Genomic DNA, 25340 nt, shown 5'->3' with positions numbered 1-25340 from the left:
CTCGCAGCTGTGAGATGTTATTTGTCGGTTACTTGAGGACAAAACTTTTTCTTTCTTGTGTGGCCAAAACAGTGTTTTTTAAAACCAAAAAAAGAGAAATCACTGTTTACATTACAGTTCGATCTCTTTTTTTCTGACATAAAATTACTCAGCAAATCTCTACTTTGCCTTTTAGAAACAATTTTTCTTTAAGTTATTGGTTTCCTGATAAATATATTTAATTTTTCAGCCATTTTCAGGGGAAACACATTTTTTAAAGGAAGCTAAATCAATAAAGTAGCCATTAGGCTAACAAAACGCTAGCTTAAGTAGCATCAAGCTAACCCTACATTGTTGACTTTTATTTGTATTCAAGATAAGTCTAAAATGTTTCCAATATTAACTTTTTAACTCTGAAAACGTGAATATTATAAACAACTGTAGTTAAAGGATGACATCATCTGCATACAAAATGACTCAAAACAGAATATTTATTTTGGAAACTAATAAGAAACATTGTGTCTCTAGGATTTAGTGTTTTGATTCTCTGTATTTGAAGCAGAACTATAGAATATCCTGGTCTTTTTTCCCCTCTTTCTAGTTTTGAAGAGTACCTAACTCTTGAAGGCTTTACATAAGTGTTTTGGATCAAATGTTGCCGTTTATTTTTATGTTTGACCAATAATTTCATGCGGCATGACAGGCGGTGATTGAGCAGGTAGTCGGCGCAGACCTTAAACACCTCCTCAGTTTAACAGTTGTTGGAAACTGAAGGAGGTTTTGTTTCAGATTTTATTGAACGTATCAAGGCTTCCCTGCAGGACTCTGAGCCACAAATTACACCGTAAATCTGAATCGCTGTGAGGAGTCTCAGATGAAGAAGCCGTGTGTGTGTTTGAGGGAGTGCGCACAAGTGCACGCATGAACACAAACAGAACGCTGCGTCGCTGCCAGAGGTGTGTCCCAGCCAGGAAACAAACTACACGCTAAAATTAGAGACTGATTTGTGCATTCATTTTCCTGCTGTATAGGCACTACAGAGGTTCTTTATTTGGGTTTCAATGTTGTTTTTTTGATTGGAAAAAAAAACATTTGTTCTAAAACATGTATTTATTTCTTTATTAATTAAAAGTTGGACTGAACTTCAGTTTTCACAGATGTTTACCTCCACAAAGAGCGCGTGTGTGCTTCACAGTTGCAAATATCTCTTTCCCCTGGAGTAAAACGGGGTCAAACCAGTAAGTGTGGCTCTGGCAGTTTGCAGTTGGGCCTCTATGTGTTTATTTACTTTCCTTTTTTTTTTTGTGAATTTTATGAATCCTAAGTTCATGTGTGAGCCTGCACATTTGGACCCGTACATGCATGTACTTGAGAGTTTAGCTTTAGCAGTATGTGTGAATACTGGCGTACAAACGCCAAATACGTGGTGTTGTATGCGTTCGATCTGCGGGCGACACGGTAAACTGGTCTTTACGGTTCCAGGGTCGGCTCCCGTTCGCTTTGCCATCACCTGATCTGTTTAAAGGTCATTGTTGAAGCTGTGCTGAGGTCAGCTTGCTAAGGGAAAACTCTGGAGCACCTAAGGAGGTTTATTGAGAACCAAAACACCGATTTGGCTGAGGCTCGGGTGGTCAGTCTCATGAGGTCCAACCATTTTCTTTATCAATAAAAAGAGATTAGCTGTTGAACATCACTGCACAGCCAGGATCTTTTCTAAATTGCAAATTATTAATTGCAAATTATTTTGAAAGTTGATACATTGCAGACTGCACATTATTAGTTGGAGTTAGGTTCAAATATACGGAACCGATCTGATGACGTGATACAAAATAAGTTGATCAATTGTAGCCCCGAAATAGGGAAACAGTATCAATAAATTAATAATTGTGGCCAAGAAATAGCTAATTTGTACAAAAGAAATAACAATTTGTGACCACGAAATATTTGAATTGTACAAACAAAGTACCATTTTGTGGCCACAAATTGTATGATGACATAGTAATTCGTGGTCACATATAGTGACAAAGAAGATAATAATTTGCGGTCATTAAATATTTAAATTTGTGCTGATTTGTGGCTACAATATAGTTGTACAGTAAAATCCTTTGTGACCACAAAATAGTTAAGTTGTATAACAAATAAAATTTGCAGAAACAAAACGCTTCAGTTGTATAAGGACATAAAACTATAACACAAAGTAGTTAAATCGTATAACGAAATATTAATTTGTAGCTGCAAAATAGTTAGATCATGTAACAAAATAAAATTACATAGACACAATATAGTTAAATAATATAATTAAATATGAATTTGTAGACACAAAGTAGTTAAATCAAATAACAAAATATTAATTTGTGGCCACAAAATAGTTAAATCAAATAACAAAATACTCATTTGTGGCCACAAAATTATTTAAATCCTGGAGCAAAATAATAAGTTATGGCCATCAGTTAAATCATATTTTTTTTTCTCAAGGAAATATTAAATTGTACAATGATACAGTATTTCCTGGCCACGGGGTAGTTAAATTGTACAAACAAAAGAGTTATTTGCTGCCATGAAATAATTCAAATGTAAAAATTACATAGTAATTCATGACCATGAATACCAATTATTTGTCAGCTGTGATCTGTACTGTTCTGCTTCATTGTCTCAGAACCTAAAATAAAACTAAATTCTAAGTTCATCTGTCATTCTCGTAAATTTACACTATATCGGGTTTTTACCTCAACAGACTATGAATTATGTCAACATTATTAAATAAAAGCCTATTTTTTTTGACACTTCCAAAAATATTTCATGATCATGAAATGAGTATTTTGTTTGCAAGTTTTATTTTTTGTACCATGACATCAACTGGACTCCATAAAAGTGAAAAAAGTGTAGTTGGATGAAAAGTGGGGAGTATAAAGAATAATAAATGAGGTGAAACATAAAAAAATAAAACGAGGAGCTGATGGCTTCATTCTGCCTCACCTGGACCTGAAGTTTCATTTACTGTACTTCAAGCCTGAGTTGCAAATGTTTGGAGAACCTTTCCCCTCAGCCATGTGTCACTGCGAAAGCTGATCTCAGACGGTGTCCTGAAGGCAACCTAAATCCGTTTTCACTTCATTAACCTTATGTAAACAGGCTTCTTAAACATCTGCAGCCTGCCAGTGTCAGTGGATCCTTTTTCCCTCTTCCCGGCAGATGATGGAAACATCAGGAGCGTTTAGCCTTTGGGGACCTCACCAAAGTTTGGGCCTCAAACCACAGAAGGAGAAAAATGCTTAAGAGACGCTTTAGAGAGGAGGATCAAAGTTGGAACAGAGGTCAGCGGCATGAGACGCAGCTTTGGTTGCTTGTCAGTGATGTTGCAGAGATGATGATGATACTGGGTTGAAAAAGAGATGAAAACAATCTATTATTGCACCATTCACTATGAGCTTTCTGGTACTTTCTTTCAGTAATTGTAACTGAAGAAGGTGGTGAGATCAACAGGATGAGTGGTTTATACAATAAAATAAAGCTTTCCACTATAAATAGTTTTTGTAAGGTAAATTTTGCAAATTAAATTGTAAAATACATAATATACAACAATTATTTTGAAATTATTTATTTTGTAAGGTCTTAATTGAAGCTTTTATTTTGAAATTGCTTATTTTGTAAGGTCTTACTTCAAGGTTTTATTTTGAAATGGTTTATTTTGTAAGGTCTGAATTCAAGCTTTTATTTTGAAATGGTTTATTTTTTAAGGTCTCAAATCAAGCTTTTATTTTGAAACGGTTTCTTTTTTGTAAGGTCTTAATTCAAGCTTTTATTTTGAAATGGTTTATTTTTGTAACGTCTTAAATCAAGCTTTTATTTTGAAATGGTTTCTTCTCACAAGGTCTTAAATCAAGCTTTTATTTTGAAAATTCTGTGAATTTTAAAAAAGTAATAACAACAGATTTGTGTATTACTTTTTTTTTGTCTTCTAGGGTTCAAACTTCCACGCATCGCGGAGACAAAAGTACGGCAACGTGTTCAAGACCCACCTTCTCGGCCGGCCCCTGATTCGCGTGACGGGGGCGGAGAACGTCCGAAAAGTGCTGATGGGCGAGCACACGCTGGTGACGGTGGACTGGCCCCAGAGCACCTCCACCCTCCTGGGGCCAAACTCTCTGGCCAACAGCATCGGAGACATTCACCGCAAGAGGAGAAAGGTCAGGACTCCCACAATCCTTTGCACCCAGCAAACAAGTTACGAGTGTAATTTTAAACAAAGTACCAGTAGAGTACGAGTCTGTGATCAAGAATAAAATATACTTTGACTCGACTTGACCAAAAAAAACGACTTATATTCAGGATTTTTTTTTCTATATTGTTTGACCCTTAACCCTTTAACATATGAGGTGTTGCCACTGACGCTTAAACACAAAATCTTTAACGTTCTGTAACTGTTCAACCATTAACACGATCCAGTAAATTATTTAAACGGTATGATAAAATAATAATTTGTGGCAACAAATAGTTAAATTGTACAAACAAAATAATTATTTGCGGCCACAAATAGTTAAATTGTACTAACAAAATTATTATTTGCGGCTATTAAATAATCAAAATTGTACAAAGTTCTAATTTGTGGCCACAAAATAGCTGAATCGTTCAAATATATAACAATTTGTGTCCACAAAATGTTTTAATTGTGGGAACAAATTGCAAATTTGTGGTCATAAAATAGTTAAATCATACTACAAAATATTAACTACTGGTCATAAAATAGTTAAATTGTATAAGGAAGTTACATTCAAAATTATTAGTTTGTACTAAATCACAGTTGAATTGATGATTATTGGTTTTATTTGATAAGAAGTAATATTTTAAAATTCAACAAATTTACATTTACAGTGTACACTGTAGAAAGTGAAATGTTGCATTAGTTTAAAAAAGTTCTATCATTTTGTTATTGTTAGTTTTCATCAAATTTTAAATTTTCAGTTGATAAAAACGTTTATTTAATAATATTAAGTGTATATTTATTTTCTCAAATGGTCAATTTTTGGGTCAGTTTTTCGGAATAAGTCTTCACACCCGTAGGGAGCATCAATGTAAAGCTGTGCGTCTCGGCGTTATCAGCCGCCGCCGAAGCGTGAGAACAAGCCCTCCGTCGCTCCATCCTCCCCTCCGCTCATCTCCATCAGGAGACTCTTCTGGATTATCTGTTTTTTCTCCCGTTTCACCCTCTTTTTCCTCTGTCCCGCCTGTGCCAGGACCATTTCAGGTAATCAACCACTTAGCTCTCCCTGCTATTATCCCTTCATCCCCGGGGCGCATACCTCCGCCTCGTTCGCACAAACACGCACACATCAGAACACAACAACTCTGCAGATAAACACACAAAAGCGGCAGAATGAGGAGAGCCGCCCGGTGCTTTTTTCCCCTCCTGTATATCAGCCTCATTTTCTCTCTGTGGAGGCGGGCTCGGGTTTCGGGGGACGGCGAGGGGTCGGCTGGGTCTAATCTGAGCTCTGATCCCCTCTCCTTTCCCTGGAGACCCCTGCACTAACCTCATGTAATGACCCCTGATTAGGAAGGCTGCCTCCGACACGGCACAAAGAAGGCGTTTCTGTGGGGGGCTTTGACACACAAAAAACGCAACGCACCAACACGCACACGCTCAATGCTGCCCCCTGAGCCAGGACGCGGCATGAGGGCCATCTCAGTGAGGATACGCCTATTTGGATACGTTTCAGTTTCACAAAAGGAGGTTGGCTTTAACCCTTTAACAGTGGAGCTGTCTCCGGCGACAACAAAACAACACAATCATTGAACTAATGAAACTCTTTCTCGTTTATGCAACCAATTCCAATGGTTTCTGGCGCAGAGAAATACAGTTAGTTTGATCATCAAGGTACTTGTTAGTGACGTATCAATGGCCAAGTGCCAATCTTTTGGGGAGAATATAATAGAAATTTGTGTGCAGTCGGAATTCTAGTCTTTCATGTTTTGGAAAGAACTTTGAAGGAAAAATTCTGGGGCAAGACTTGGGAGATTTGCACCGTTTCAACATTTCACACTAACCCTGGACTCACACTGCATCCGATCTGGCTCCGATACAGACGCCTGAATTGTTACGTAACCTGAAAAGTGCAAGATGAACTAACATCAGTTTGGTCCAGCGCTCTGTGTCCATTTTGTGGGCTTCAAATTTTTTGCCAGAGCCGAGCCGGGGCACTGACTTAAACACTGACGTAAACCGGAATGAGTGAGTGTATCCGGGATATATTTTTTAAAATAAAACCTAGACTCGCTGTTTACACCGTGCTGTAAACTGTCCTATCTTGGGTATGTTGACATTGGGAGTGGGGTCATCTGGACCCCAGATGACGGTGCGCTCAAATTTTTTTTTTTTTTTAATGACTTTGGATTTTCACTGGTGTCTGTGGGAGACATGAAATCCTGCACACCTTCATCCAAATTTGTCACGGGACGGATAACACATCAATGAAAGGGTTGGGTCATGTGGACCCCATAAGATAGCACAAGGGCTAGGTCATTGTGACAACCAACCAAATATGTTCATTTAAGCTTATAGAAGACAAAAGTATTAATACAAGTTCCATACTTATCTACTGTATTAAGACGTGTCATTCAGACATCAAATCCCGGCGGAATGAGGGTTTGTTTACTAGTACTTCTTCTTTAAATATCATGTGAACCTTTGTGAGTTCAGAGATTCACGAGGTCGATAACAGAGCATGTGGCTCCAGCGGGACCTCAGTCATCCATAGCCAATGTGAGTCATCACCGGAGCCTGACCGGATGCAGTGTGAGCTTCTTTTAACTGTACGTGGTGAAGAAACGCTAGTAAGCAGCTGGAGAGGAACAAGCCCCTCCCCCGCTTAGAGAATTTGCGTTTAGCAGGTTCTTGAACGAGTGTCACACACCGATAAGAAGAATCTCTATAAAGTGTCGTTCTCACGCTTCATCAGCTGCTGATAAAAGTTGACGTAAGAAGCCAATTTCCGACTAAACTAGAGCTAGCCAGGCAAAAATTTGCTTTTTTACGCATCCGAATCAGCTGATTTACATTGATTGTGTAAACACTTCACTACTGTAAAGTGTCACATATCAGTGCAAAGCTGCTTTTCCCAGAATCCATTGGAGTTACGTTAATTGTGTAAACGGATAAAGAGCTACAGTAGTTCAAAGAACATGTTAAAGGGTTAGCAAAGCTTCCAAAAACCCCAAGAGGATTTCACTGCACCTTGCCTCGATGTTAGTTAGTATATTTTACATGAATCTCACACTAGTCACAACTTTTTACATTGATGACCAATTCACTCAACTCCTCTAAATCGCCAAATCTCACTATTTCATTGACAGATGGAGAAGCAGTTGTGTTGATGGCAGTTTTGTTGCTCCTGTGTGTGTTGGCAGAGCTTACTCCTGTTTTCTTGGCAACAAAACCAAGTCAACAAGTCAGAAGTGACACGAAAGAATGAGTGGCAGGTCTTAAGAGAGCTGTTCTTCAGCACACACACCACCACATCTCTTTGGTTTTCGCTGGGAAATATAATCTTCGTACAGCCGACTGGATCCAGTGTGTACGCGAGAAGCCAGTTTCCATGCAAACTGGAGCTAAGGAAAGTAATTCTCTGTGAGAATCGGAGGCCAAAGCTACAACGCCAACCCCAGCCAAGGAATTGGGACAGAAACCAACATTCGTCATGAAGAGCTAGATTTTATCACTTTTGTAAATAAAGTTGCTCATGAGCTGTCAGGTAGTGTGGAAGAGTTTGGCATGAAGTTTTCCACGTGTTCGTGAGCGGTTGTTTTGAGGGAGCGTCCAGGTTGTGGGAGCAAAGCGTTTTAGGTTTCAAACAGGTATCAGGCTAAATTCCTTTTGACCCTAAAATTAAAGCTAAACATTTTGTATGAACTCTATTAGTTAGCAAATCCAATACTAAAGAAAAGAAGATTAGAAACAGGAGAGATTTTTTTTTCTCCAGAGTGATGATTGAGTGTATATGAGAAGTGGTCTGTGACCGATTCCAATGGCGTTCCAAACAGGAAGTACTAGCTGGTTCCAAGAAACTAAAGTCTCGTAGACTTCTATAGAGAAATAAACAGCTATTACTCAGTCATTACATCTGTCAGAATAGCCAGTCTTGCTATTCTACTTTTTTCTTGATAAATTTTAGTTTTTTTTATTATATTTATAGTTCAAATTATTCAAGATATAAGTTGGCCAATTAGATGCTCTCAATAAAAGTAGGTGGAGCCTGCTGGCCACCACCTCCAACATTCGAAACATTTGATAATTTTTGCTTACTGATGGTGTCTGGTTCCAACACGGTGGCAAGAAAATGGCGACTAAAACCACTTTTGATAGGTGACGTCACACTCACTTAGTCCAGTCCGCATATACAGTCAATGAGTGCGACCCAAGGGACTTGATGTTCACAACTTCTTGATTGGTTCTTGCTATTCACTGTGCGCAGATTAAACAAAACTGTAGAGCTGTTTCTTTCCTGAATTGACTTTTTATTAGATCATACATTTTGATCAAATTATTTAATGTAATCAATCAAAATTTGGCTTCAATAATGCCTCAGATCTCCCAGGTGTTAATTGGATGGTTAAAATAAAATGGTATAACGTTAGTGACTTTATTTAGGCTAATTAAATAATTAATATTTACATAAATAAAATATGTTATTTGGATAGTTAAAATACATTAGTTGGGTTGTTAAAATACATTAGTTAGGTAGCTAAATCACAATTGCGCATAATTTTAGTTACTTTGTTTATGTTAATAACATAATTAATATCTATGTAATTAATATATATTGAGCATTGAATTTGTTACTTTTTTTACCTTAATTGCATAATTTATATAAATGTAATTAAAATACATTATTTGGATATTTAAAAAACGTGTTATTTAAAATCCATTAATTTGTGCATTACATTAGTTACTTTATTCATGTTAATTACATAATTAATGTTTATGTAATTAAAATACATATATACATAGTTACTTTATTTACATAATTAATATTTACGTAAATGCAATATACTAATTAGCCAGTTAAAATAAATTAATTGAGCATTTTATTAGATACTTTAGCTACGTTAATTACATCAATTGCTTGAATAGTTGAAGAGCTATGATAGTTTGAAGACCGTCAACACCAGAGCTAATTAAGGGGTTATCATGTGACAGTTTAAACTCATTAGTCAAAAAGTTTATGAAAATTTCGTCCAACCTGCGAACTGTTAAATTGGATCACGATCACTAAAGCTCTACATTCTTAGCTGCCATAGTTTACCACATATTCATCTTCTTTTGTATTGTTTATTTATGGACCATGGTTTTGTGTCTAATTAAACTAAAAATATTGGAGGACGAGAAAATGGGGAGTGAAGACAAAGCTATGCTGTTCATTACCAGTAGAGGGCACTTCAAATTTCATTAAATGCATCTTCAACCTTTTTTTAATGAAAATCAGTGTGAAATTCAATAGAAAAGAACACATTTCTGACTTTTAGAAACTTTCAAATCTCAGTTTTTTGGTTTGTTTTGAGCTAGAAATTGGTCACGAAGACGAGAAACAATTTCATCGAATATGTTGTAAAGTTGATCAATATAAAGTTAAATAAAGTAAAAAGGAGAAGTATTACATACAGCAGGATCTGGCTGAGCTTCATTTTCTCCAGTCAGATTTGATGCACCTCTGGGATCCCATTCATTCAAGAGGAGCTTAAAGTTTCATGTAATTGAGGGTTAATTTTTTTCCTGCCGTGAACTCAAGAAAATAAAGCTCCATTAGCTTCACCTGCCGCTCAGACATGCTGACCCTCAGCAGCAGAGCAGGCTCTGTCTGGTTCGGAGTGACGACAGAAGCTGGGGAAGACTCGTGTTTGAGTGAAAGAACAGAGGCTGAGGAGTGAAAAAAGGTATTTTTAAGGAGCTGGATGGATGAAGGGGCAGGGAGAAAGGGGAAGGGGCGGGAGCGGCGAGGGCAGCAAAAAGAATAAAGGAGTCTTTACATGTCTGTGGAACCAGCAGCTCGCAGCACTTTCACATAATTTAAGACATATGGACGTTATTAGGACAACTGTGTCTGTGTGTGCAAGATCTCCAGTCTTTGCGCTGCAGGCTCCAGGAGACAGTCACGTTTTTGTGGGTTGTTGTAATGAACAATCCCCCCCCAAACCAAAGCCCTCCGCCAGCGTCCTGAGAGCTGCATGCAGTGACACTGCACAAAAACTGTATTTGAGTGGCAGCCAGGCGCTGGATGTTGGGTGTGTGTCTGTATTTGTTTGACCTGTAGTTACCTTTTGCCCAAGCACACATGCTGGCTGGCTGGCTGGCTGGACCGACAGTAGCTCGGCCTGGTCTGTTTACGTGAGGGAGTTTGAGTGTAGCAATGGCCGCAGCGCTCACTGAAATTGTCCAATTATGCATAATTCAGCGCAGACTGCACTAAATGGGAAAACGCACAAAGTTCTGCCACCTCCGCCGGCTGAACGAGGGGCTGCGCTCAACAACAGCGTCTGTTCGGTGGACGCCTGTTTGCGTTTAGAGTCAGAAATCACGATGTATTTATCCCATCAAAGAAGAAAGTCTTGTTAGCCAACCTCCCTAAAATGAAACCACTATCATTTGTACAAAAGTTTAAAAAAAAGTAACAATGGAGCACAAATATATAACTGTTAATTCAACATATAGTCAATATTGTGTACACATATAAGTTTATAACAGCAACAATGATGATAGTCTATGGTACCACCATAGACTAAATATGCTGAAGGCGGTTAAACTCTTCACTATACACACTTTATAGACTTTTCTTAAACAGTCATGAAGATTTTCACACTTTTTTCTCATTTAAACTCTCAAAGCTTCATTGAAAAACAAGTAAGAGTTTTATAGTATTAAGACAAACATCTGATCGCCATCAAACATTGACGTGGATTTGTCAATCTGAGCACAATTTGTATGGTAGAAAGTTGACTACAACCAATCAGGACGTAGAAAACAATGCACCCTTAAAAAAAAAAAAAAAAGAATGAAAAATTGTATTAAAATGTTTTGGAGATGGCGAAAGTCCAGCGATGGACCACTGTCTTTTCAACAGATACAAGATTGAAGTACACCTTGATCTGTTGTCATCTTTTGTAGGATAAGAGCTGCTAATAATAGTAACTTTTAAACTCTATACAAGATGAAAGCCCCAAGTCTTTCTGTTCATTGGTTCTGGGCTTCTTTCATCAGAGAAATCATACAGAAGACAAATGGTTAAGTCTACTGAGCCTCTTTTTTTGTAACATGCTGAAAATAAATTCAGCTCTTCCTCTCATTATTTCGAGTGTTTCGTGGGTGTGATTAACAGCAACGTTTCACCCAAGTTGAAGACAAGTGAGAAATGACTCCATGTGATTGAGGTTTATCCAGCTGTTTCACTGCGAAACTGAAGCTAAGCGAAGCCGCACATGGAAAGTACCCAAGCGAACAAGGCGACGGCCAGATGAGCACAAGAAGTCATTGTGCCCGGTGTTTGTCTCCATCTCTTCTGAGGTCAGCTGCTGCGTGGAACGGTTGGGGATGGAGAACAGGTCATGTAAGCTGATCTGTGACCAGCAGTCTCAGGGTGCGGCAGAGACAGGAAATGTAGGACTGCCAACATCTAAGAGCGCTCTGTGATCTGCTTTAACCACTCCATCAAACAGCATATTATATATTATGCAGGCACACTACCCATGCATACTGTATATAAAGCGGAGAATTGCTGCTCACGGCTGGACTATTGTTCATTCATTTTGACGGCGACAGACGGAGGCATGCAGGGTTTGGAAATGAAGCAAACGGGAGCAGGGGTGCCAAAAAGATGGTTTGGTGGCTGACGAATCAACCTCAAAAACCAAATGAGCCTTCATACTCAGGGTTTGAATCCCACGGGAAGCTTCTTTCTTACAGCTTTCACTGCAGACGTAACTTCATGATGTGTTTAGATATCAAACAAAATAAAAAATATACCCTCGTTATTCATCAGCGCTGCCCCTTGGAGGCATTCAAAAAAATGATCCTTTCACTATGACCATATTTAAAGCTGTAATCAAGGAGATGAAGTGTGTTATTAACGACATGCTGTCATAGTTACTAAAAACAAGTAGACTTTAATGTCTCTACACGGCCATAAAAAGTACAGTAGAAGTCATAAAAAGCCCACAGGGATAAAATTAGTGCAATCGGTAGTTTGTTTTATGCGCTCCTTCGTCATTATCTAACCTACACACGCAGAGTCCCTTCAAACGTCGACGTAAATGAAAGACTGCGTGCAAGAGCGTGACAGATGTGCCCGTGACTTTTCAATGAACCTGTATCAAAACAACTGCGAGCCACCAATCATTACGCACAACGTCTAATGTAAAATTTGCCTGTTCAGATGTTCCAGTCTGGATTCATTGAGCAGAAAATGCAAACCATGTGTGGAAGTCGGAGGACTTTCCTTCGGGATGTGCTGCGTTGCCATCTTCAGTGCAACTTTTTTGACCTTTGAGACCAAAAAAAAAGTATTAAAGGGACCAGAAGTTGTAAAGGAGAAAAAGACAAACTGTGGTGTTTCAATGGGAGAATAAAGGTCTACATACAAAAGTTTACAATGGTTTTTGGGATGTAAATTGGTCATTGATCTTTAAAAATGTGTCAGATTCAGCACTGATAAAGTACTTTGCCTGTCCTTTTATTGGTATTTAAGTATGGAAGTGTATGTAACTCATAATTTAAAATAAAAGTCAATACTGAAAATGCTTTTCATTTTCACAATGTAACTGCATTACTTGTCTCTTAAATGAAATGAAAAAGCAATTCTCCGAACACCGCGACGAGATGTCACAGAATGACTGGTGGTGATAAAGAAAAAGGAAAATATTTTTGGAGATTTCGTTTTGATTTTATTTAGGAGACAAGTAATACAGTTACATTGTGAAAATGAAAAAGCATTTCTGTTAATCAAATTTAATATTTCTAATTGAATTTTGGTACAAATTTACTAAAGCACTTTTTGAAAATGAAATATCAAATGCCATTTTCTTTATCCTTTGAATTAAGTTACAGAAGGAGCTGTGTTGAAGAAGAAAAAGAAAAAGCCATTCAGATAATTTCTTCTTCGTTTCATTTAAAAAACAAAGAAAAGCATTACATTGTGAAAATGAAAAAGCATTTTCAGTATTGACTTTTATTTTGAATTATGTGTTACAAATGCTTCTATATTTAAGGATCTTTTCCATGTTGTGTTACAGTTCCTAAATGTTATTTTTCCAAACAGATTATCCTGTCTCATTCCTGTGGTGTCTAGTGGTTTTTCCAGTTTTGCTAACTGCTAGAAAAACCTCCACAAAGTATAAAAAGTGTCTTTAAGGGAACAATGGAAGTGGAGGGCCAATAACAGATACCATTTGGGAAAAACGTAGAAAATCAAAACTGCCAGGTGAACTTTTCCCCAAATTTCACCGTGATCGTGCAGATTTTTTTTCAGACACGCAGACAAACAAATGAGATGAAACAACCAAACTTTAGAGCAAACTCGTTGGTCTGCTCACACACCCCGTCACTGACAGTCGGAGTGTGTTTGCTCAAACTACGGGTGCACGGCAGCGCATAATCCTTATGCCTTACTCCTCTGCCCCGACTTGTTCTGGTTCAAACAAATATCTCTGGGACTAACCCCTAAGTCTTTACAAATTTAGTCTGGATGTAGTGAAAGACTGCCTTCTCTTTATCTTAACAGGTACAGTGTTTGCATATAATGACGCCTCCCATTCTGTCTGTCTGTGCAGGTTTTTGCCAAAGTCTTCAGCCATGAAGCCCTGACGATGTACCTACCCAAAATCCAGCAGGTCATTCAGGAGAGCCTCCGGGTGTGGAGCTCCAACCCCGACCCCATCAATGTCTACAGGTACACCAAAAACACATCACAACATGTCAACACGTCACAGTCTGTCCCTGAAGGACTTTTATATACTCTTATATTCATTGCTTGTTATACCCTTAGGTGCTAGCTAGCACACTATCAAAAAACTTTTAGTTGTCGGTATTTCATGATAAAATACATCCTTTGTGCCAAATTTGTTGGGTTCATTGCTTAGAATACCAAGGTTCCATACCATTTATAGAAACTTTGATTTGATCCACTGACCAGTGCTGGTTTGGCCCAACTTCACTTGCATTTCTGCTACAAGTCTGCCTCCTTGTTCTTAGATTATTCTAATAGTTAGATTTTGACCAAGTATGAAGTACAATTTGTGTAACTGGAAGTGTGCCCTTCCACAGGGAGAGCCAGAAGCTGTCGTTCACCATGGCGGTGAGGGTGCTGCTGGGTTTCAGGGTGTCAGAGGAGGAAATGAAGCACATGTTTTCAGCCTTCCAAGACTTTATCAACAACCTCTTCAGCCTGCCCATAGACCTGCCATTTAGCGGCTTCCGGAAGGTATGCGTTTGGATTCCATGTGCTAACCATTGGATTGTTGGTACGTTTTTTGGGGCTTGTAGGTTTACAGATTTCTCTGCTGTGTTTTTGCAGGGCATCCGTGCACGAGACATCCTGCAGAAGAGCATAGAGAAAGCCATCAGGGAGAAGCCTCTGTGTTCTCAAGGAAAGGATTACAGCGATGCCCTGGATGTCCTGATGGAGAGTGCCAAAGAGAACGGCACTGAGCTCACCATGCAGGAGCTGAAGGTAACCACACACCCAACAATGACATGAAAGTATACGACAACATACACCTTAAGCTACGTTAACACCACGCAACACATTCAAGTGACCACTTCTAATGAAAAGCTTTTGTAAAAGGGTGTAAATAAATATTAGCTATGATAGTTTCTATGACCAATGCGAGGCTCTGCTTACAACATTGACTTCTTAGTGGAGGTTAAACCAAGTTGAACTTTGACAAATCAACTCGGCTAGAGCTAGCTAGGTGCAAAGACGCTTTTCTATACATCAGAATCAGCCAAATTAATGCTGATTGCCTTAACTACTGTAAAGTGTCACATATCGACGCAAAGCTGCTTTTCTCAGCTGTCAGAATCCGTTGGAGCTGCGGTAATTGTGTATATCTGAAAAGAGCTGTGCAGTTTGCACCGATGTAAGCCTCTTCCAACTGTAGCTGCCGGACAAGCAAAAGTGAACAATAGAAAAAGAAGAAGCCCCTCCTTGCTTGTCCAGTGTGAACACCACAGGCCCATTGCATGTGACAAATGCAAGATTACTAGGTTCTTAAAACGAATAGTTCTACTATAGTAATAGTTCGCCATCTTCAGGCAGTTGACATATGCCCAAAGCACAAGTGTTCCTGACCAGTGGCACCACTCTCGGCAAATCTATACAGTCAATACCCATTCGATTTATGCTGCTAAAAAGAACCCGTTTTAGTTTCAAGAATAAAAAGAGCTGAATCCCACAAGCAGACAGTTACAGCAATATAAACAGCCAAAAAGACACACCTCCTATTTACCGATTTAAGACTTTCTGAGGAATTCGGTGGAAACTCCACCTCTCACTCACTCACTCCTTGTGGTTTCTGGGTAAAGTCCAGGGCCAAAAATAAGTCAACACTATCCCTGCTAGGGGTCTGAATGAGGCCTCCTGTACACACACAGGCCAACTGAACTGGGAAGACCCTTTTTAAAGAGGCCCAATCCCCACCCTCATCAATCACGTGTTCACATAAAACACACATACGGAGGAGCACCCGTGTGTTTTGGCACCGGTGATGGAGGTTTCTGATGAGAGGTTTACAGCGTAAAGCAGGCTGCTCACTCAGACCCACTGATGTTCATTCCTCAAGCTCCATAACGTGCTCAGCACCATCATGGAAGAATTATTATTATTAAAACACTACTTTTCAGGAATTAAAGACAATAAACTTCTATTCAAAGTGGATTTGCATGAAAAATAGGTTCCATGCCTTTGGCATTTTTCTTGTCTACAAAGTAAAGAGTGATCAAGCCCCCAGCACAGCACCAACTTTGTACTCCTCAATGAATGCTTTTCCTTAACCGTCCCCATCTGGATGGAACCATAATGTGGAAAATAAAAGCCATCCCTTGGCTCCTATTTGGTTTTGAAAATATTGAGGGCTGCGCTTAAAATGATGGGTGGCATATCACATTTGTCTCAGTGGTAGACTACAGGTCTAGAAGAACCACAACATGTAGCAACTGTTTAAGGCTGATAAATCTATGAAACAACTTCTAAGTCCGTAGATCAAACTCTGTTTTAAGAAGATTGATGGCAACCAACTTTTAGATTGCACACACCTGTATTGTTTTTGAGTCATTATGAATAAAATGGACAGATTGATCTACAACCATTTGTTTGTAAATTTGATTTAAAAGAAACCTATTGCAGTCCTCAAAATTCATTAAAAAGTCCACTTTTATACCAATCTGGGGGACCCAAGGTTGGGCTAAGCAAAACACTAATTTTACTATGTCCCGCCCATTTCTCGTACATTGTTGAGATGGGCGGAGCAAGCTTTATTCAATATACCCCTCCCACTTTAGGCTTGTCTTGTCCAGTAGTTGAGCAAACAGATAAGAGCTAGAGGTCTCTTGTTCCAGACAGTTGTTACTGTAACAATAAGAGTACAAGGAATATATTTATATAACCCCCTTTTGTATTTGAGGCCAAACTTTACTTGTATTGATTATATTTGTCTACATCTCTAGTTTAGGTTTTAGTTTTGGGTGATGTCAGAGATTATCCACAAGGACATGGTACAAATCGTACTGATTCATGGAGGTCTAGTGATGTACTGGTAACTTTAATTGGCTTCAAAAGTCCAGATGAAAGCAAAAGTCTGTAAATGTTGTCCCAAAATTTAAGTCAACAAAAAAGCAAGGGCAGTAAAATGTTCTAATTACACTCCCTTGAGATGTTTTCTATGGATTTCAAAGACTATATGTCTAGATATTTGTTATGATGTCCTTTTAGAAACAGTAATAAGTGGAGTAACGCTCAGTTTTCCTTTGCGTTGTAGGAATCAACCATTGAGCTCATCTTTGCTGCTTTCGCCACCACCGCCAGTGCAAGCACCTCTCTCATCATGCAACTCCTCCAACATCCCACTGTGCTTGAGCGCCTCAGAGAGGAACTGAGAAGCAAGGGGCTCCTCCACAATGGCTGTCTTTGTCCTGAAGGAGAGCTAAGACTGGAGACCATCGTCAGCTTGAAGTACCTGGACTGTGTCATCAAGGAGGTTCTGAGACTTTTTACACCTGTGTCAGGAGCCTACAGAACCGCCATGCAGACCTTCGAACTGGACGTGAGTGCCATAGGACATCACTTTAATGTAGCATCTTTTCTGCGGCATTACTTTAAGAATAAAGAACAGCAATTAGTTGACGCCACATCGCTCCATCTTCTGTTTGCAGGGAGTCCAGATTCCAAAGGGCTGGAGTGTGATGTACAGCATAAGGGACACTCATGACACAGCTGCTGTCTTCAAAGACGTTGAGGTCTTTGATCCAGATCGCTTCAGTCCGGAACGAGGAGAAGACAAAGAGGGCCGTTTCCACTACCTGCCGTTCGGTGGTGGTGTCAGGTCATGTCTTGGAAAGCAGCTCGCCACCCTCTTCCTTCGCCTTCTCGCCATCGAGCTAGCCAGTACCAGTCGCTTTGAGCTAGCCACCCGGCAGTTCCCGCGCATGACCACAGTTCCGGTGGTTCACCCAGTCGATGGTCTAAAGGTGAAGTTCTATGGCCTGGACTCCAACCAGAATGAGATTATGGCCAAGTCAGAAGAGCTCCTGGGAGCGACGGTCTGAGAGATGAAGGGGCAAATTGTGCTGGGGGGAGAGGATGATGAAAATGTATACAGAGAAGACTGAAGGAAGAAAAAAAGAAATTTCAGAAAGATTATTTTCTTTGCCAAGGTGGAGTTTCCTTTGAGGCTAAAACAGAAGCAATAGTCTACATCTCCTGTTACATCTTAGAATCGGAACTTTCCTTCAAGAAAGAAAGAAGCAGCCAAAAAAAAGTTCTATAGTATAATCTTTCCTGTGTATTTTTTGAAGAATTATTAAAACTAAAATACGTAATAGAAAGTTATGTAATATAATTTGAGAGGTGAACGGGACAGTGCACAAAGGGACGTGGTAAAATGAAGTGTTAGAGATTAGACAATAAAGACGGTTGCATAAGGGGTTTCAAGATGGATAAAACAGGGTATAGGTTGAAATAATATAAAATTCTATTTTATTTGTGTCTAATCACATTCTGCAGGGTAAAAGCAACAATATATTCCCCGAACATCAACATTTATTAAGCATTTAGAACCAGAAACAACCAAGAAGAGAATCCAGATTTTGACTTGTTTCATGCAATCAGCGACACTATGTAATCGTTTTAGGTGAGTCAAGCTAAGTGAATAGGCTACTACTAGATAAAATATAATTGCAGAAAAGTTCAATAAGTGTGTTACCAGGAAGCCTTTAAAGGGAATTAAATGGACGAGTTTTTATTATTTTTAGGTAGTCTGTAGCTACTGCACCTCCACCTTTGTGCCATTCAAGTCACAAACGTTTTTGACAAAAAAAAACTTTTGGGCTTTAATTAAAGGGAGTAGAACAACTAGGGTTAAAGAAACTAGTGCTAAACTCACTAAGGTCACCAAAAACAGCTGGACAACAATCGCAGTACTAGCAAAGGTGTTGTGTCTTTTAGTCTTCTACTACAAGGTGTGGTTTCACTAAAGGAAGATTTAGGAGTCTTCTTGGTTTAAACTAAGGCATGTCAAGGGTTTTAGCATGCAACACAACAATCTGATTTAGATTTAGCACACGAAAAAGAATTAAAACTAAACAGTAGTTGGAAAGAGAACATGCAAAAGATAGACAAACAAGGGAGTAGTACGTAGATACAAAAACTTTCAGGAATATCATTGCCATTTTATTAGTTTTATGAGTGTAATCATGCTTCCATTTCTATCAACTAAAAAATTAATCAAGAAATAAAAACAAGGAAAAAATGATCAACTAACTGAAAAATGTAGCATGTTAATGCTACAATTAAAATTAGGGTAATCCTAAAGTTAGCATTTGCAAGGTAGTAAGCTAATGGTAAAGGTAGCATTGGCATAATGATAAAGTTAGCATTAGAAAGATGTCATGCTAATGGTAAAGTTAGCATTAGCAAGATACCATGCTAATATCTAATTAATTACTAGCACTTGCAAAGTAATGTCCTAATACTAAATTTATCATTATCAAAATTTACCATTAAAAGATAGCTAAAGTTAGCATTAGCATAATGCTGAAGCAGGCATTAGTAAGGTAGCATGCTAATGCTATAGTCTGCATTGCCAGAAGGTAGCAAGGTAATATGCTAATGCTAACATTACATTTTGCAGAAGTCTAAAGTTGGCATTCGCAAATATAACATGCTATTGCTAAAGTTACCATTAACAATTGGGTAAAGTTAGCATTAGCAAGGTAGTACGCTAGTGTTAAGGTTAGCATTAGCATAATGCTAAAGTTAGCATTAGTAAGGTAGCATGCTAATGCTAAACTTTGCATTAGCAGAACATTAAAGTTAGCTCTAGCAAAGTATTATGCTAATACTAAAGTTGCCATTAGCAGAACACTAAAGTTAGCGTTAGCTAAGTAGTATGCTAATTCGACATTTACCATCAGCAGAAGGCTAAAGTTAGCATTAAAAAGATATTATTCTAATGCTAAGTTTACAATTAGCATACTATGTGCTATATTGATCTAGTTTGGTAAAATTAGCCTACTAATAAAGTTCAAATTAAAAGATGCTAACACCAGAGGAGATGCTGTGTACTGCGGTCCTGTAAATTTGAGGCGGAACCATAATCCAGGTTTTGGACTGAATGTTTTCTTTACATGGCTAACCCTCATAACATGGAAGGTTAGTAAACTCAGGTGAAGAGTAAACAGTGATGTGATAACTAAGGAAGCTTCTGTGTTTTTCTATATAAACATATACGTTTCCCAGAATACACTTCTTTCTTGCTGCAGTAATTCAGAGCTAGACCAATGCCTTGTTAATCCTGAACAGATTAAACATTTTCTCTTCTCGAGAAGCATCACAGAACATCCCTGTTGGTTGTCTTAACCTGTGCTTTGTTTATAAGCTGCACTTGCAGTACATGAATGCTCCTGAGTGATGCCGCTTTGTCATGACTTGTTGGACTAAATCGGGAGAATGGACAAAGGGACGGGGAGGATAGTAGGAGACCTGCATACATGCTGCTTGAACACCGCCTTCCTAATCTGTTCATGTCTAATGTGTGCTGTTTTCTCCTTCTCATTGGGGACAGCTGTGTAAACTATTCCACTAAAACGGTTTGAGCGAGATCCATCTTTCGGGACTATTGCACACCGGGACTCGTTAAGTTTGTCTGACTGTCCTGTTCCCGTAAAGGAAGGCATTATCCGAGGAACTTTAGGGAAATGCTCGGATGGAGTTCTGAGGCTCTGTTCCATGTGATCACGATGGACCAATGAGATTTCAGGGGAGGGAGGAGTCACACTCAGAGGGCTTTTTTTCCATTGGACAATCCTCTCGTCCAATAGCATTAAAGATGGACTCCACGACACGCCTTCTTCATTTTCTATTGAACGCACCACTGATTTCTTCATTTTAAAACATGAACTAGATTTTGTTTTGCTGCTTTTCTTGTGTACATTTTCTAATTGAGAGTTCTAGATTGTGATGGTTTGTATCAAGTGACGATTCCTCTTTTTTTATGAATTTATATATATATATTATTTAGCTAACTGAAATATTTGATTTTGTGAGAGCAAAGGAGCATGAATAGGATATAGTGTATATTAGTTTGTATAGTATTACTTGGCAAGCCATGGAGAAATTAGCTATTTACATGAACTAATAACCTATTATTAATGTTATTCTATGATTAAAATGTTGTCATAAGAAATTCAAAATGCTATTTTTTATTCTATTACAGATTTAGAGTTTTTAGCCTACATGACAAGGTCTTTGTTAAATACTGAATGTATTAAGAATGTTATGTATTTCAGTTTATATTGTACACAGTGTTTAAATTGTTAATATTGTCAATTTGATTACTGTAATAATAATTTGTTTTGTTATTCAGACTTATTACCATTGCATTTTTTATATTAAATATGGAAAACAGAAAGCACTTCCAGATATGTTTCTTTTTTAAGTGCCACGCGACTACACTTCCTCTTTGTCTCACCTGTTGGTTTCTCGACCTGTCTTACGTCAACCTGTACATATGTGTTTTTACAAATACAAAAAATAAATGATCATTTAGTTTGAATATAAATGTTTTTTTTTTGAAGACTTTTATGTGTACTCCTGTAATAAAGTATAAAATGAAAAAGGATGTAAATTTGTTTGTGCTTTTTAATACAGTGGCTGTAAATTTGTCACATAAATATTTTCTCAGGAAAAGTAAAAATTAAAACTACACACACACACACATATAAATATATATTACATTTATGTTATATTTATATTAAAAAAACTATAAATATATATACTCCTTATATATATATATATTACAAAATAAGAGTGATATTTTGAATATTATTGAAGTATTAGTAAAAGGGGTCTAATAATATATATTTTTTCTGAAAAGGTACAAAAACTGGTGAAAAAAGTATTTAAGAAATATCTTTTTTCAAACTGAACACATGCTGTACAGGTGACATGACATGGATAAGATTGATTGACAACGTCAACAGCCAATCAGGATACAGAACACAATGCACTGTAAATACAAAAAAACCCAATTATATATATATATATATATATATATATATATACAAAAATAATATAAAATATATTTCTCTCAAAATATCTGTGAAACTGTGAAATAGAAAAAGTAAACTGTATTTTGACTACAGTATTAAGTTTGCATTAGGACAATGCTAAAGCTAGCAATTGCAAGATAATGTTGTAACAATAAAGTTATCATAGGCAGAACACTAAAGTTAGCATTAAGAAGTGTAGTTTGCTATTGCAAAACCATTAACAGATGGCTAAAGTTAGCATTAGCATAATATTAAAGCTAGCATTAGTAAGGTAGCATGCTAATGCCAAAGTTTGCTTTACCAGAATTCTAAAGTTAGCTTAAGTAGTTAACATTAGATGGGGTAGAGTGGTAATGCTAGCAGATGGCTAAAATTAGCCTCATTAAGGTATTATGCTAATATAAAGGTATCGTATGGTAGCATGCTAATGCTAATGCATTAGCAGAACAACAGTTAGCACTAGCAAAGTACTATGCTAATACTAAAGTTGCTATAAGCAGAATGCTAAAATTAGCATTAGCATTGTAGTATGCTAATGTTACAGTTACCGTCTGCAGAATGCAGAAGGCTAAAGTTAACTTTAGCAAGATAGTATGCTAAAGCTAAAGTTAAAGTTAGCATTCTATGTTCCTGTGCTATATTAATCTAGCTTGCTAAAATTAACAAATTAATAAAGTTTCAAAAAGAAAAGATGAGACAAACTGAACACATACTGTACAGGTGACATGACACGGATAAGATTGATCGACAACGTCAACAGCCAATCAGGATACAGAACAAAATGCACCATACATATATATATCTATATATAAAATATATTCCTCTTAAAATATATGTGAAACTATGAAATAGCCAAAAGTGAACAGTCTACAGTATTAAGAAACTGTTTTTATAAATATTTTTGTATAAGGTCTTTGTACTTGCTAGACACAGGATAGTGTTTGAAGCCCATATGAGGGAGGATCCATCTCATACATTTGCAAGATGGCTGGAACCCATAATCCCATAATCACTTCCAAACGCCGTCAGTTTCACCATCGTGGTCAAAACGAATATGGTGAGACTTAAGAAAAATGGTTTTCAGTGTTTGAACATTCTTGAAACCAAAGAGAGTGGACTGAAAAACTTAAACAAGACGAGTAACTTTGAGGATTCTGAACAGAAGTACAAATAAAAACATAAAGACGAAACGCGCGATCGGTATATTTTCTTTACATGCCAGCACCATGACGAACTACATCCTCCAATCAGACACTTCTCCTGATTTGCTTTCATCTACTTTTCCTTTTTACCCTAACGTATGATCTCAGCGTTGGACTGATAGAAGTCTTGTGGTTTGATCAGCAGCAGTTTTGTCCGCCTCAGTCGAGCTTCTATTATCTTTCTAGGCAGAGGAGACTTTTTCCTGGCAGCCGTCCCGAACAAACCAAACTCATTCAGTCTTGTAATTGTGCTGTCATGGAGACTCAGTGAGATCTGTTGGGTCCAAAAGGTAGCTGCTGTTTGTTTAGGGTTTTTTTTCTGGACATCATCTCTAAGTTTGGGGTAAACACACGGGAATCTGACTCCTGGGAAAACTGTCAACAGTTGTTTATTGTCCAAAATAAACTTTCTCTTCTGTTCTGCCTTGAAAGAACTAATGTAATGGTGCTCTGGACCAATCGGAACTGTTGCACATCACATCAACATGCAGTTGCTGTCTTGGAACGTCAAACTATCATTTCTTGATCAGTTTTTGGGGTTACTTATAGGTGTTTCTACTATGACCTGGGTGAGTTCTTGATTCTGATTGGTTTCAAACTGACAATGGACACCTACAAAAGAAATTCCAGTCAAATAGTGTGAATGTTCTATATTTCTGTGTTGGCCTAAATGCCAGATGGTTATTAGAACAACCTACACATTCTCATTCTGAAGTGGTCACATATTGACGGATGGTTAAGGACCCTTCCGCTTCACTTTTTGTCGTCTTGGGTGTTCCTAATTTGTCTTTTATTGATGTTCCAAATAAATCAGGGGTCCAGTCGTTTTGTCAGACGCTGTACCAGACATAGACCAAACCTTTACCCTAGCCCGATCCACGTCCGGTTAAGATTAGGGTACCAGTGCGGTCCATATCGTGGCACCGGTTTGGGGTTTGGAGGTTAGGGAGCCTTGATTTAATTTGAACATCCAGCACGTCAAAATACAATGACTCGGGGACACCCAAAACATCAAAAAACAATGACTCAGGGACATCTAAAACGTTAAAAAACAATGACTCGGGAACACCCAAAAAATAAAAAAACAATGACTCTGGGACATCCGAAACGTTAAAAAACAATGACTCGAGGACATCAAAAAACAATGACTCGGGGACACCCAAAAAAATCAAAAAACAATGACTCGGGGACATCCGAAACGTTAAAAAACAATGACTCGGGGACATCCAAAACATCAAAAAACAATGACTCGGGGACACCCAAAACTTCAAAAAACAATGACTCGGGGACATCCGAAACGTTAAAAAACAATGACTCGAGGACATCAAAAAACAATGACTCGGGGACACCCAAAAAATCAAAAAACAATGACTCGGGGACACCCAAAACTTCAAAAAACAATGACTCGGGGACATCCGAAACGTTAAAAAACAATGACTCGGGGATACCCAAAACTTAAAAAAAAACGATGACTCGGGGACACCCAAAACTTAAAAAAAAACAATGACTAGGGGACACCCAAAACATAAAAAAACAATGACTCGGGGACACCCAAAACATCAAAAAACAATGACTCCTGGACACCCAAAACTTCAAAAAGTAAATCGGAGGGGTGAGCTAGCTCAATACAGCAGAGCTCACTAGCTTGCTACAATTGATCTCGCTACAACGAGGTTCGTTAGCATGCTGTAGCGGAGCTCGCTAGCATACTGCAGCGGAGCTCCGATTACGACAGAACCATTGACATTTCGTCAATTTGGTAAACGTTCTAAGAGTTACGGTAGATCACATCTTGTGTTATTTTGGATCACTGACAACATCTCCTTCGTGAAAGGGTTAGCAGACACTATACCCAGTTTGTTTTATACATTTTTTGAGGGAAACATGTTTTTGAGGGGTTATATCAAGTTTAGCATGTTTCTCAATCAGGTAAACATCCTGTGGTGTTCTATAAACACCAAATTTTTGCATCAGGATTCATTCTTTGCCTTTTTTGCTCAGATTTTTTTAAACATAAAACGCATTTTCTAGTATTATTGTGACAGTAATTTTTTTTTTTCCTTCTATTGGGCGTTTCCAAACACCTGAAAGAAAAGAATGTGAGAGCTTGTGTGATTTAGTACGCCGACTTGTAGGACAAAGTTCATTGGAAGTTGAAGGACGTGTCAGCAGATGGTGCATGTGAAGCTTGGGGCAAAACCGCCTGCGAAAGTTTACGATGTGACAAAATATCATCCAGTTTCATTTTCAATATCAGCCCCGTTTCTCCAAACGGAGAGTTTTCTTAAATGCTCCATTGATGGAAGTCTGTTCCAAGGTAGCGATCCTGAAAATCAAATATTTGATGAGTGACT

The 25340-nt window shown here is 38.1% G+C and overlaps 1 protein-coding gene across 1 annotated transcript in view; it reads left to right on the top strand.

Annotated features, from left to right (window-relative positions):
* Nucleotides 1-21354, top strand: part of LOC112155636 (cytochrome P450 26B1) — a 36278-nt gene extending 14924 nt beyond the window's left edge. Inside the window, exons 2-7 of the mRNA XM_024287367.2 lie at nt 3942-4166; nt 13792-13910; nt 14285-14441; nt 14535-14690; nt 16996-17280; nt 17390-21354. Of these exons, the coding sequence (XP_024143135.1) occupies nt 3942-4166; nt 13792-13910; nt 14285-14441; nt 14535-14690; nt 16996-17280; nt 17390-17782 (1335 nt within the window). The 3' untranslated portion in view covers nt 17783-21354. The remainder of the gene's footprint in view (nt 1-3941; nt 4167-13791; nt 13911-14284; nt 14442-14534; nt 14691-16995; nt 17281-17389) is intronic.
* Nucleotides 21355-25340: the final 3986 nt, after the last annotated feature.

Source organism: Oryzias melastigma, linkage group LG18, assembly GCF_002922805.2.
Source record: "Oryzias melastigma strain HK-1 linkage group LG18, ASM292280v2, whole genome shotgun sequence".
Lineage (NCBI taxonomy): Eukaryota > Metazoa > Chordata > Actinopteri > Beloniformes > Adrianichthyidae > Oryzias > Oryzias melastigma.
This window is presented reverse-complemented; position numbering and strand designations above follow the sequence as displayed.